Source organism: Lithobates pipiens, unplaced genomic scaffold, assembly GCF_037356315.1.
Source record: "Lithobates pipiens isolate NorthernLeopardFrog02 unplaced genomic scaffold, aLitPip1_a1.2 Scaffold_10, whole genome shotgun sequence".
In the NCBI taxonomy this organism is placed as follows: domain Eukaryota; kingdom Metazoa; phylum Chordata; class Amphibia; order Anura; family Ranidae; genus Lithobates; species Lithobates pipiens.
The window spans coordinates 2,411,584-2,426,206 of record NW_027507686.1 but is presented as its reverse complement, the minus strand read 5'-3'; the positions used below and the strand labels follow the sequence as shown (position 1 = coordinate 2,426,206).

The window sequence follows — 14,623 nt, the reverse complement described above, 5'->3', positions numbered from 1 at the left end:
TGAAAAAAAATTTCCCCCCAACTTTTGGTGTCCATAAAGTGATATTCCTGGTTCTGTGGGGATCACTTGGTTCTTTGCCAAAATGCATGGGGTATGTGAAGGAGAAAGGTGATATTGATGAGCGAGGGACCTTCCGATCTATAAGGATCTAACAATCCATAAGGGAGGGCCTTACGATCTATGAGGACCTTATGATCTGTAGGTGAGGACCTTTATGATCTATAAAGACCTTACGATCCAAAAGTGAGGACCTTGCGATCTAAAGGGCCTTACGATCTATAAGGACCTTACTATCCATAAGTGAGGACCTTACAATCGATAAGGATCTTTCTCTCCATAAGTGAGGACTTTACGATCTATAAGGACCCTATGATCTCTATGCGAGGACCTTACGATCTATAAGGACCTTAAAATTCATAAGTGATGGCCTTACGATCAATGAGGACCTTATGATCTGTAGATGAGGACCTTTATGATCTATAAGGACATTATGATCTATAAGTGAGGACCTTACGATCTATAAGGACTTTACGATCCATAAGTGAGGACCTTACAATCCATAAGGACCTTATGATCTCTATTTGAGTACCTAATGATCTATAAGGACCTTACGATCAATAAGTGAGTACTTTGCGATCTATGAGGATCTTATGCTGCATAAGTGAGGACCTTACAATCTATAAGGCACTTATGATCTCTATGTACCTTACAATCCAAAAGCGAGGACATTACAATCTATAAGGACCTTGTGATCTCTAAGTGAAGACCTTACGATCTATAAGGACCTCATGATCTCTAAGTGAGGACCTTATGATCTATAAGGACCTTAAGATCCATAAGTGAGGACCTTACGATCTATAAGGACCTTATGGTCTCTATGTGAGGACTTTATGATCTATATGAACCTTACGATCCATAAGTGAGGACCTTATGATCCAAATGCAAGGACATTGCGATCTATAAGGACCTCATGATCTCTAAGTGAGGACCTTAGGATCTATAAGGACCTTATGATCTCTACGTGAGGACCTTACAATCTATAAGTTAGGACCTTGCAATGTATCAGTGGGGACCTTAGAATCTATAAGGGCCTTACAATCTTAAATACTCTATTGCATATGTTATCCTTTGGGGGCTTTATAAAGATCTTGAAAGAGCTTGGAATAATGGTATCTTTATTGGTTTTAACAAGTGTGAGAGATTTGCTCTTTGGACTATTGTGCTTTCCTGGCTTGGTTCCCTTTTTGATTATCCCAGTCTTTAACCTTTTAGTCTTTAATCTTTAACCTTTTGATATGTTTGGATATTGAAGATAACTTTTTTCATGTATATGCAATCGTATATCCCGAGGAAGCAATTTATGCGAAACGCGTTGACCAGTGTTAATTTTGACGTCAAATTTCGATTTGGTCATAGTCTTTTGACTTAAATGTCATTTTAGTTTTTGTCGTATTTTAGTTGACTAAAATCTCCCGTAGGACCTGGAATCCTATAACGGATGCACACTATATATAAGGAACTCATGTACCGCGCTTATGTGAAGCATTATATTATAGTTTTTTCTTCTTTTTGCAACAAACATGCATGGGGCTGTTCCTCCTAATGAATGGATGAAAAGGAATTGCATATTTATTTATAGCGCTTATTAATATGTACAGCCAGTGTGGGATATCCCTGGGCTCGCTTTGAATATACCCTTTGATACCAATATGATATAGTGATTCCAAGGGTATTCAGATCTTGGCTGAGCGATATGGGCGTTTATGTTAAATTAAACATTTTAGATTGTTATGTTTTTGTGTTTTATTTTATTTTCGTTTAGTTCTCTTCATTGAAACATGCAGCTGATGAAAACTATGACGAAAATATTTTCCGCAACAAAATTTACACTGGTGGCGATCCCACACACTGATACAATTCTGCAATTGTCTATATTTGTAGAAAATATGGAACGCATGATGTAATTGGATTCATATTTGTAGTTTTTACCAAGTGGCATTTTAACTGTGTTTTTGTTACAAAATCTTTTTTTTTTTTTTTTTTTTTTAATGTAAGTCTGTTTATTAGACATGTGCAATTGGTTTAGTTCCAAAATTAGTTTTTTAATGAATTCTGATTCACTCAATAATTCAGGAAATATCTGAATTAACGAAAATCCATTTAACAAATTTTTCCAAATATTCATAAATTTGAAAATTCTTAAAATTCGAAATTCGAAAATCTGAAATAATAACTAACTAATAATAGCTTAACTATTACTAACTATTAAATTATAGGTATTGGAATTTCCTTTCAAATTTGGCTGTTAGAAAACCTAACGAATGCAAATTTATCCGAAGTTACGAATTATCCGAAATAATGAATGCCGCATCTAAACAAATGGAGCGTAACTAATAAATAACAATAATAATAATAATAATAATAACGTTTTATTATTATTGAAAAAGAAAGTAGTTTTGGGACTTTATATGAAGCAAGAAGCTAAGGGGTACCTGCCTCCACCCCTATCATTATTTTTAAGAAGGAAGAGAGCGAGAAGTGGGACTTTATATTATTATTATTATTATTATTATTTATTATTAATTTGTTCCATTCCATTTGTTTAGATGTCGTTATTTTTGATAATTTATAATTTCGGATAAATTCGTATCCATTACATTCACTAACAGCCAAATTTGAAATTCCAATATCTATAATTTAATAGTTATTTATTATTAGTTAGTTATCATTTAGAATTTTCGGATTTTCTTTCTTATTTTCGGGTTTTTCTTTCTTATTTTTGGATTTTTTTATTTACGAATTGCGAACATAACAAATGACCCGAAAAATGAAAAAAAAAAAATGAACGAACAACTTTTTCGGCAGTGCACGTCTACTGTTTATCCCATTGTTGACACATCAGAAAGTCCCTTTTTTATAGGGGTTTAAGTTTCTCCCTCATGGGATGGATGGAGCCACATTATTTTTTATTTTTTTTGCAATCTATAGGAGGGATGGAGCCTCAGAGTTATTATCGCATCTCACACACAAGACAGTTTTTAAATATTAATTTAGAATACTTCCTGTGGTTCGGGGTTCTGTTTCACTAAAATTCTTGTACTACTCCTGTCTCTTTATTGGGTGATATGAACAAAGCAGAACTAAAGTCTTGCTCCTTTTTGTCTGCAGGGATTCAGGGCATAGTAGAATCTTACCAGAACTGCCTCCCTAAAATCCAGCTGTATGGACCCACCAATGTTGCACCCATCATATCCCGGGTAGCACGGTTGGCGGCCGAGGAGGAAAGGACCAAAGAGGCTTCGGTGGGTACAACAGTGCCATGTGGTTACGTTAAACCTCAAATTCTGCATTCGGCGCTATAAATAAATGAGAAGAATATACAAAAATGTTTAATCAGGAAGTGACTTATATAATATCCAGTTATAATATATACAAAAATTTATAAATATATTAAAAAATGATTTGGAAGGCGTGTCATGTGGCAAACCTTGTCCAGATAGGTGTCACATAACTTGGTTGCAGATTGAGCTGACAAGAGGTTTTCCCTTGCAGCTCTGGTCCATGCACCCCTGAAGAAGCACAAGTGCCTTTAGCTAGGTAGAAGGTGATTGCCAGGGGATGATGTTGTCAGGGTGAGCCAGGGTCATACACGGTGAGACTGAAGCATAGCAGGCTGAGGCCAGTAGCAGGGAAGCAGGCAGAGCAAGGTCCAGTAATGGGCTGAGGTCAGTACCAAGGAAGCAGGCAGAGTGAGGTCCAGTAGCAGTCCGAGGTCAGCACCAAGGAAGCAGGCAGAGTGAGATCCAGTAGCAGTCCGAGGTCAGTACCAGGGAAGCAGGCTGAGTGAGATCCAGTGGCAGGCTGAGGCCAGTACCAGGGAAGCAAGCAGGGCAAGGTCCAGTAGCAGACCAATGTCAGTACTAGAGAAGCAGACAGAGTCAGGTCCAGTAGCAGACTGAGGTCAGTACCAGGGAAGCAGGCTGAGCGAGGTCCAGTACCAGGCTGAGGCCAGTACCAGGGAAACAAGCAGAGCAAGATCCAGTAGCAGATCAGAGTCAGGTCCAGTAGCAGGCTGGAGTCAGTACCAGGGAAGCAGACATAGTAAGGTCCAGTAGCAGGCTGAGGTCAGTACCAGGGAAACAGGCAGAGTAAGGTCCAGTAGCAGGCTGAAGTCAGTACCAGGGAAACAGGCAAAGTGTAGTTGCAGGTGCAGTTGCAATCAGAGGTTAGTACGGCAGGCAGAGTGAGGTCCAGTAGCAATCCAAGGTCAGTATCAGGGAATCAGACAGAGCGAGGTCCAGTGGCAGGCTGAGGCCAGTACCAGGGAAGCAAGCAGGGCAAGGTCCAGTAGCAGACCAATGTTAGTACTAGAGAAGAAGACAGAGTCAGGTCTAGTAGCAGACTGAGGTCAGTACCAGGGAAGCAGGCTGAGCGAGGTCCAGTATCAGGCTGAGGCCAGTACCAGGGAAACAAGTAGCATATCAGAGTCAGGTCCAGTAGCAAGGTGAAGTTAGTACCAGGGAAGCAGGCATAGTCAGGTCCAGTAGCAGTCTGAGGTCAGTACCAGGGAAGCAGGCAGAGCAATGTCCAGTAGCAGTCCGAGGTCAGTACCAGGGAAGCAGGGAGAGTAAGGTTCGGTAGCAGGCTGAGGTCAGTACCAGGAAAGCAGGCAGAGCAATGTCCAGTAGGAGTCCGAGGTCAGTTCCAGGAAAGCATGCAGCGTCGGGTGCAGTAGCAGGCTGAGGTCAGTACCAGGGAAACAGGCAAAGAGTAGTCAGAGGCATGCCGAGGTTGGTATACAAAACCCAGAGAACAAGGTTAGTAACTAGTGGGGTCAGCAACGGGAGAGTAACTAGTGGGGTCAGCAACGGGAGACTAACTAGTGGGGTCAGCAACGGGAGATTAGACAGCATAAGCAAGAACACAGGAACTAAGGTCACGGGGAAGCTGAAGAAAATCTAGCACTTGGCTTACACCAGTGTTCCCTTTAAATAGGTAGCTTGGTGCCTATGCGCATGGACGTGCGCGCCAATGACCACAGATGCGCCTACGTGTCAATACATATTGGATATTAGCCCAAGCTTGTCTGTGTGGTACATGTGCAGCGCATGAGCATTAGCTGCACAAGAATGAGCATTAGCTGTAGTATAAGCATTAGTCTTAGTGAGTATTGGTCCTCTGACAATAGGTGACACCATGTGAAGGAAAAGGGAACATCATGCCTGGAGCAGGCAATTGGCTTGCTTTTGTTTCCCAACCCAGACAGTAAAATGACAGCTTGGATCTGATTGGTTGCCATGTCCAGTTATAGCACACAGGGCCCATTGTGACCACCAAAGGTCTAACTACACCATGCCATCGCACTGACCCCCTGTGTCTTATTGCAGAAATATTACATCCTTCTCATTCTGACGGATGGAGTGGTGACAGACATGGCGGACACACGGGAGGCCATTGTGCGGGCGTCCTACCTGCCCATGTCCATAATCATTGTGGGCGTAGGAAACGCAGATTTTACCGACATGCAGATTCTGGATGGAGATGACGGAATCCTGCGAGCACCCAAAGGGGAGCCCGTCCTCCGGGATATTGTGCAGTTTGTTCCATTCCGGGAATTCAAAAATGTAAGTTATGATCTGTCTCATCTTTTTATCTTTCGTAAGGAATGTCAACGTGTGTGCATGATGATTACATCTATTAAAAACTCACAAATGCCCCCCCCCCCCCGTTATTTTAAAGCTGAAAGCAGGCAACAAGCTAAATATCCGCCTAATACCTCACCTGATTTTTCTCGAATTGACTGAATGGGTTGGCTCCTTGTGCTGCTTCACGCACTCTTTGAGCTCTGCTGTATAGGGACTGATACCTTCAGTTACTTATTTTGCTTTTAAAAAAAAAAACATTTAAGTATGTATTAAAAAATACAAAGCTGAGTATTTTTTACATGCCTGGAGTTCAGCTTTACAATTTTGGGGTGAAAAGAGAGAACAATGCAGTGGCTGATTCCTTTCAGAATTTCTGATTGTCTTTGAAACTTCTGTATGGAGCCATTCAGAGCAGGCAGGGACTGGGTCACTCTTGTGACTTATTAGCTATGTGTGTAATTTGAGCTTCAGCTATTGACCTCTGTAAACAACACATTTTTTTTTCCAGTAAAGAGGCTAAGACTAGCATGGCATACATGTGAAAGGGAGCCTACAGCTCCACCTGCAGGCAGGAAGTAGTATATACAGGAAACGTTCATTTTTAAATGTATTTGTTTTCATTGTTTTAAATGAGTTTTGCAATACAAATACAAGTAAACAAATATACAAATACTAACAATTACTTCTGACAGTCAAACCTACTGTATTGTGCTCCACTCCAAGCTACTGTCACACCAATCTCTCCATAAGAACATAAATAAGGCAAAAGCCTAAAAATTTTAAAAAACAATTTGAACTTTTTATTTTATTTCTTGTTTTACTTTTAAAGTAATACTAAAGTCTCTCTTTTTTTTTTGCTTAAAAATAACAAACATGTTATACTTTCCTGCTCTATGTTATGGTTTTGTACAGAGCAGCCCCGATCCTCCTCTTCTCAGGTCCCCCATCGGAGCTCCTGCCCCTCCCTCCTGCCGAGTTCCCCCACGGTAAGCAACTTGTTATGGGGGGCACCCGAGCTGAGCCGCTGCTCTGTGTGTTCTTTCAGACACAGAGCCATGGCTCGGTCCCGCCCCCTCTCTCTCCTCATTGGTTTACTGACTTTGGGTGACAGCAGCGGGAGCTAAAGGCGCTCCGCTGCTTATCTCAGCCGGACAGCCTAGACTCTCATATAACATTGCTGGATCAGGATGGGGCTCAGGTAAGTATAGGGGGGGGCTTTAGAACCACTTTAATGTTACGTTGTAGTAAAGCAAGGAAGCATAAAAAAACGCAGTAGTGTATTAATGCTTTACTAAACAAAATGCTACACCTACAAACTACTTACAATTTTAGAAAAACAATACATAGCATATAATATACAAAATCACAAGCTATCTATCCTTTCTAGCAAATGCACAAAAAACAATGTATGCAATAGGGAATACACTAAAAGTTACTTGTTCCTGGTGATGGAGTCTTCTTCCTTTGTATCCAGGATCTCTCCAGACTGCTCTATACTTCTTCGAGTCCTTGAAAACTTCCTCTTTGTGTCCCTGTCTGTGTTCCAGTCCTTTGTCCCCTCTCCCTACCTCCTGCCTCTTGCCCCTGTAGCATGAGCCGATGAACCAGTCCAACAAGTTAATTAGCCTATGAATAGGGGCAGGATAGCTTCTAATTATATTTATGTTATAAAAATCACTAAAATTACGATAATTCATACTAATACACTTTAATTATAAAGTTATTCTGTCATTGAACTTTAGTGAGCTGCATGTGTTGCCCATGGAAACCAATTCAGTTTGATTCCACCATTCGGTTTCTAACTTTAAAAAATAGTTGTTCTTCTTTCATACACTTTGATAAATGAGGCCCCTCGTGGTAAAGCATGGAATGCAAAAAAATCTTTGTTGCAGATTTGTTTCTTTCACCGTACTTTTTCTGGTTGTGTGTTTCAGGCGTCTCCGGCTGCCCTGGCCAAATGCGTTTTGGCTGAAGTGCCCAAACAAGTGGTAGAATATTACAGCTACAAAGTCTTTCCCCCGCGTTGTCCAAAAGTAGATTCACCGGACTCTGCTCTCAACTCTCCTCAGTGAGCTCCTCTACAAGTTCTACATTCCCGACCCGTCCTTGGATAGAGCAGAAGGCCTTCAGACCACAACATTCCAACTATCGCCCATCAATAACCATCTCGTGTGCACAGTTTTATCAGCCAATCAGACAACTGAAATCACCATGAATCATATCGGCGCGGGCCAATGAGCATTAACTGGCTGCCATGACACTGATTGGCTTGCATACACCGATGCTTCATGCAGCCTACAGAGAACAAAATGGCGTCCACCATTACACAAATTCAACTTTGTTTAGATAATGTTTGTTCTAAAGGTTCTGCTGAGTTTTTCAGGGTCCCGTTGCTCGATTTTGACATCTCATACCAATGAGTCCCTGAATGAAATCACAGCTAATCTAAATGTATTATATGGAACTGGAAGATCCAATGTGCAGTTTCCGTAAGTGCCAGCATGGGGACAATCTGAGAGTGCTGACCACCTGCATCAACGATTGGCCTAACCTTAATACTTGGTGGCATCGCTGGATAAGAGGTCAAGCAGATTGGCTTAACCCCAATAGTTGGTGGCATCACTGGATAAGAGGTCAAGTAGATTGTCCTAACCTTAATATTTGGTGGCTTCTCTGAATAAGAGGTCAAGCAGTTTGTCCTAACCTCAATACTTGGTGGCATCACTGGATAAGAGGTCAAGTAGATTGTCCTAACCTTAATATTTGGTGGCTTCTCTGAATAAGAGGTCAAGCAGTTTGTCCTAACCTCAATACTTGGTGGCATCACTGGATAAGAGGTCAAGTAGATTGTCCTAACCTTAATATTTGGTGGCTTCTCTGAATAAGGGGTCAAGCAGATAGGCCTAACCTCAATACTTGGTGGCATCACTGGATAAGAGGTCAAGCAGATTGTCCTAACCCTAATACTTGGTGGCTTCTCTGAATAAGGGGTCAAGCAGATTGTCCTAACCCTAATACTTGGTGGCATCACTGGATGAGAGGTCAAGCATCAACCCATCTCCGGCGTCCTTTTATGTTGTGTGCTTTGGTGGACAGAAGCAGCTATGAAATCTTGTTCACCAATCTCCAGATTTCTGTTTTATTTCTACAAAAAAAGATCTGAGATACCAGAGTACGTTCCTTTTGAAATGGAAGCCTTTCATAAGCTCAACCTAACGCTTCATTAATGCTTGCTTCAGCCCCCCACCCCTTATCCTTGGAGCCAGACACTGAAGGACTTGTAGAAATCTGAATTATCAAGCACATGTTGGCTCATTAAAAGTATCTACAAAGGGATCTCATGGGTCTCGGTAGCTTGCATGAAAACACAAGTCCATGTGATTTTTACTTTTGATATTTCTGAAATTAACACATCTAATAGCAAGTCAAAAAGGATCCGAGGGGTGGGATGTTAAAGTGGGGGGGGGGGGGGGTTGGGGGGGGGCGATGCGTGAAAAAGGCTTCTGGGGGTCGCTTGAAGCCATCTGCAGAGGATGCAAATGCAACCGAATGCGATATCTGCGGAAGAGCAGATAAGCTTCACATCTCTTGCGTTTCGCTCACCTTGGACTTTCATGCGCTCCGACTGAATGACGGACGACTGTAAGCTGATTTATTTCTTTTTTCTTTAGGATGAGTCATGTTCAAAAGTTAACCAACATCCTCTAAAATCAGATTCTGACAATTGTGACAGGAAGATACAAAGTCTTCACTAAGAGATTGAAGATAATAGGTGGAAGCGCTCATACAGCGTGATATACCTTCCTATGTCACGTATGTTGGGTGTAAGATATATTGATAGCTCACATACAATGCTACATTAAAAGGCAAAACACGTCCAACACTAATAGGAAACTTTGTACTCATTCTACTTATTTGTCAATGTAAAGGAATTGTAAACCCCACTGACCTGTGCATGCGCAGAAAAAAAGATGCCGGCACTGGTGAGGGACCTCAAACCTTTGAAGCAGAGGCAAGTACTGCTTTAAAGAGGAAGTCAACTCTGATGGGTTTTACTTCCTCTTTTTTTCCCCTGCAAAGTAAAAACATAATGGGCTAGTGTGTATCACATACTAGCCCATTATGTTGCACTTACCTGCAAAACGAAGCCCGCGATGTCCTCGCTGATGGCCACATCTATCTTCACCCCTCTTCCTTCCGGGGCCGTGGACTCCGGCAATGTGACTGGCCAGAGTCGTGTGACGTCAATCTCGCGCGTGCGCCCAGGAGACGCCGGCCATGGCATGGGCCCTTTTGAAAGGGCACGGTCGTGCCTTTTCTTCAGTGCGCATGTGCCGATGACATCGGTGCAAGTGTATATGGTTCATACCAGTAAATTTGCCGATGACGTTGACGCAAGCGTATATGGTACATACCAGTAAATTCCCAGTACCTACAGGTAAGCCTTATTATAGGCTTAGAGAGAGAGAAGGACGCACCCTAAAACGCACTGGCTTAATCTTCTCTCTGGTACAGCCGATGAGTGTGAATGGTGAAACAATCATTCCCTTTTCTCCGTAGAAAAAGATTCAGTCTGCCTACAAGGGTTCCGCTGCATAGGGAACTCTAAGCCCTTGTACACACGGTCGGAGATTCCGACAACCAAATCCGTCGGATTTTGTCTGACGGATTTTGTCCGAAACTGTTGCATACACACGGTCGGACAAAGTTGTCGGAAAATTTGTTCTTTCAGAACGTGATGATGTAATTTCGTTACGATGGGATTACATTCAGACTAGTAGACATTAGCTTTGATGTAGGAATTTGATCTGAGCATGCGCGGCACTTTGTCCGATCGGAATTCTCTACACATGATCGGAGTATGTCCGATCGGAGCATTTTGTCGGAAAATATTTCCAGCAAGTTGGAAAATTTGGTTCGACGGATATTCCAACGGAAACAGTCCGATGCAGACCACACACAGTCGGATTATCCGACAAAACGCTCCGATCGGACACATTCCGACGGAATCTCTGATCGTGTGTACAAGGGCTAAGTCAGGCTCCCCCTCTGAATGTTAAATACACCGCTATGGTAATTTCAGTGAGGGAGGGGCCCGACTACCTCACTTGTCTTAAAACTGAGAGGAACAATGTTAGAAACTCCAGTCGTGAAACCTCTTCACTAAAGACTAAGAGCAATATAAGGGGGTCTATGAGTACTTCCAACCAGCATTGTGCCTCCTTTACTGAACATTTAACTGTGGGTGGGCTTAGATTTTAAAGTGCACCTGTCATTAATATAGTAATATTAAGTTGACTATGTGAAAGTACCTTCTCCTGCATGTCCCAGAATTTCAAAAACCCAAAGTGCCCCCATATGCATAGATGGCTTCAAGCCCGCATGCTCCACCACTTCCCGCAATGTAATGTGTGACCCTCTCCGGATTGTTAGAGCACATGCAAAGCATTGTGGGACCTCTGACTTTGAGTTTAAGTAAATATCACAATCCTTAGACCACTAACTACAGCAAAAACAAATATAGAGGGCGCACCACCCTAGGGCCCCGCTGAAAAGGGTCTTTCCCTTAAAACACATAAGCTACACCCTTTTGGATGGGCATAGTTTCCGCACTGGGCTGGATTGATTTTGTGCTTGCCGTTGTTTACCTTTGTGAGTATACTGGATTTATATATTTTTATATGAAGAAGGTCCCACGATAATGCACGAGGGTGGTTTGTTTTTGTCGTAGTCGGTGGGCTGAGGATTCCTCTATTTGAAGTGGGCAGCGAGGCTGACGTGTTGTGAACTGGTGCCCAAAAATGAACCCGCATATTCCAGGTGAGGGTATTACTTATGATTTATACTGGGGTACAATTTTCTCTCTCTCTCGCTCTGTGGAGTCTATACTCCACTCAAAAAAAAAAAAAAAAAAAATTCCACTCAAAAAAAAAAAAAAAATATTCCATTCATTCCTTTCAATCTTCTCGCCACATTGATTTGACCACATTAAAGGTTCAAAAAATGAAAGTTTTCAAATGAAATTCTTCTAGCATAGGGCCAGCTTAGGTTTATTGTAAAGAGAGGTTCTCTTCAGGAAACCTAGTGGGCGGAACGTAGGGATACAGCGATAGTCGCCCATATCTTCAGTGAAAGGAAAGCAGATGTATATTTCTGAGGACAAGCTTTTTTTTTTTTTTTTTTTCAAGAGAGAAACATACAGAGATATAAAATTTTATTTACATCTAATATCTATTATGGAAACAAAGAAATATTATATTATTAAAAATATTATCAGATGTATATAAATGATATAATTGTGAAATTATTTTACATGATCTGCTTATGACAGTCCACCGTGTTCAGAGGAGAACGTTTCACAGTTCTGTCAAAGTTTACTATGAAGAGTTATGTTTGTTTTATTGATGCCGATATACAATGCATGCTTCATGTATATACAAACATGTAATGTTCCTTATGGGAAGCAGCTACAATTTGGGGCCTTTTGTGCTCCTCGGGGTGGGGTTATAAAATGTCATGTCCTCTCCCCTGTCCGGGTTTGGTTCCTGGTCAGTCTGGCGAGTCCCTCCTATCAGATTGGACTCGGGCAATTGCCTCGTTATTAGTCCGGGCCTTTCTTACGTAAAACCTCTGGCTTGCCACCATGACAGACTAGACATAAAATTTGCTGCAATGTGTTTTAGCTGAAGATGAACATCGTGAACTAGAGGAGGCCATCTACAACCGTCTGGACATTTCTGACTTATTTGATGCTCTAAGTGATGTCACTGAAATCTTCTATGTTATTAATTACTTGTCAAGATTGAAATATGGTTGGTGAGCAATGCTGACTTGTCTTCAAAGGTGCAGGTTCCAGGGCTGTCATCTTGATCCTAGATTTCCTACTGACATGGGAAGCTCATTATGTTAGGTTTCAGGGCTTGGACCTTGGTGCAGGTAGTTTTCACCCCAGAGCTGCTGGCACAGGCAGTGATGCCATAAGACCCCTTTCACACTGCCAGACAACGTTTTTCAGGCGATACAGCGCTAAAAATAGCGCCTGAAAAAAGCAGCTCCGGTGCGCTGGCAGGGCGTCACAAAAAGTCCTGCCAGCAGCTTCTTTGGAGCGGTGAACTCACCGCTCCTCCACCGCTGCTTCCCATTGAAATCAATGGGGCAGAGCTGCTATACTGGCAGCAAAACGCTGCTCCGGTGGCATTTTGCGGGTTGATTTAACCACCTTTCGCCCAATAGTGGCCGAATAGCGCAGCTAAGACGGTAAAGCGGCGCTAAAAATAGTGCCGCTTTACCATTGACACCTTCCACGGCTCGGTTTAAAAGCCGTCTAATCACACTAACCTACTCTGTAATCCCAATACTAACCCTAACACCAACCCCACCACTGGCCTTCTTTATAACCCTAACACCAACCCTACCATTGACCTTTTCTGTAACCCTAACAGTAACCCACATACAGACCTTCTTTGTAACCCTAACACCAACCCTACCACTGACCTTTGTAACCCTTACACCAACCCTACCACTGACCTTTGTAACCCTTACACCAACCCTACCACTGACCTCTAAAACCCTAACACCAACCCTACCACTGACCTTTTCTGTAACCCTAACACTGACCCACATACAGACCTTCTTTGTAACCCTAACACCAACCCTACCACTGACCTGCATAACCCTAACACCAACCCTACCACCGATCCTTCATAACCCTAACACTAACTCTATTGCTTACCTTCTCTGTAACCCTAAAACCAATTCTACCATTGATCTTCTTGATAAACCTAACACCAACCCTACCACTGACCCTCTTTATAATTCTAACACCAACTCTACTGTTAACCTTCTCTGTAACCCTAGCACCAACACTATCACTGACATTTTCTTACCCCAACAGCAGCACTACCACTGACCTTCTTTACACCCTAACACCAAACACATCACTGACCTTCTTTATACCCTAACACCAAACACATCACTGACCTTCTTTATACCCTAACACCAAACACATCACTGACCTTCTTTATACCCTAACACCAAACACATCACTGACCTTCTTTATACCCTAACCCCAAACACATCACTGACCTTCTTTATACCCTAACCTCAAACACATCACTGACCTTCTTTATACCCTAACACCAAACACATCACTGACCTTCTTTATACCCTAACCCCAAACACATCACTGACCTTCTTTATACCCTAACCCCAAACACATCACTGACCTTCTTTATACCCTAACACCAAACACATCACTGACCTTCTTTGTAACCCTAACACCAACCATTTTACTGACCTTTTCTGTAGCCCTAACACTAACCCACATAAAGACCTTCTTTGTAATCCTAACACCAATCCTACCACTGACGTTCTTCATAACACTAACTCTATTGCTGACCTTCTCTGTAACTCTAACACCAATCCTACCATTGACCTTCTTGATAAAGCTAACACCAACCCTACAACTAAGCTTCTTTATAACTCTAACACCAACTCTACCACTGACCTTTATAACCTTGACACTAACCCTCATACTGACCCTCCCTGTAATTCTCACACTAACCATCCATGTAACCTTCATGCTAACTTTTTTTTGGAACCCTCATGTTAACCCTGACGCTAACCTTCACACTAACCTCCCCTGAAACCCTAAAGACAACCTTAACACTCTCTGTATCCCTACATCTGTAACCCTACCTATAACCTCAACATTAATCCTTACACTATCTCTCTTTGTAACCCTAACACCAACCTTAACTTACATTAACGTGTCCCCTTATTTGCATACTTACCTGTTTTTTGCTTCAATCCCTTGCACACAGGATCAAAAGCTACCAGAACTGAACCCCTGCTTTGCATCAAGCTGAGACTCCTGGCCTAAATGCTTGTTCTTGGTCAGTGAATCATTAAGCAACTACACTAGGTTTTAGACGACGGTCCCTGAGACTGCACCTTCAAGGGCAAGTCCATATTGACAA

General features: G+C 42.2%; 1 protein-coding gene across 3 annotated transcripts in view; it reads left to right on the top strand.

Annotated features, from left to right (window-relative positions):
- The window catches only part of CPNE7 (copine 7), a 182,749-nt gene extending 173,659 nt beyond the window's left edge, over nucleotides 1–9,090 (top strand). For all 3 annotated transcript variants that reach the window (XM_077451008.1, XM_077451007.1, XM_077451011.1), the window contains 3 exons: nucleotides 3,169–3,302; nucleotides 5,388–5,624; nucleotides 7,580–9,090. In XM_077451008.1, the coding sequence (XP_077307134.1) occupies nucleotides 3,169–3,302; nucleotides 5,388–5,624; nucleotides 7,580–7,717 (509 nt within the window). In that variant the 3' untranslated portion in view covers nucleotides 7,718–9,090. The remainder of the gene's footprint in view (nucleotides 1–3,168; nucleotides 3,303–5,387; nucleotides 5,625–7,579) is intronic.
- Nucleotides 9,091–14,623: the final 5,533 nt, after the last annotated feature.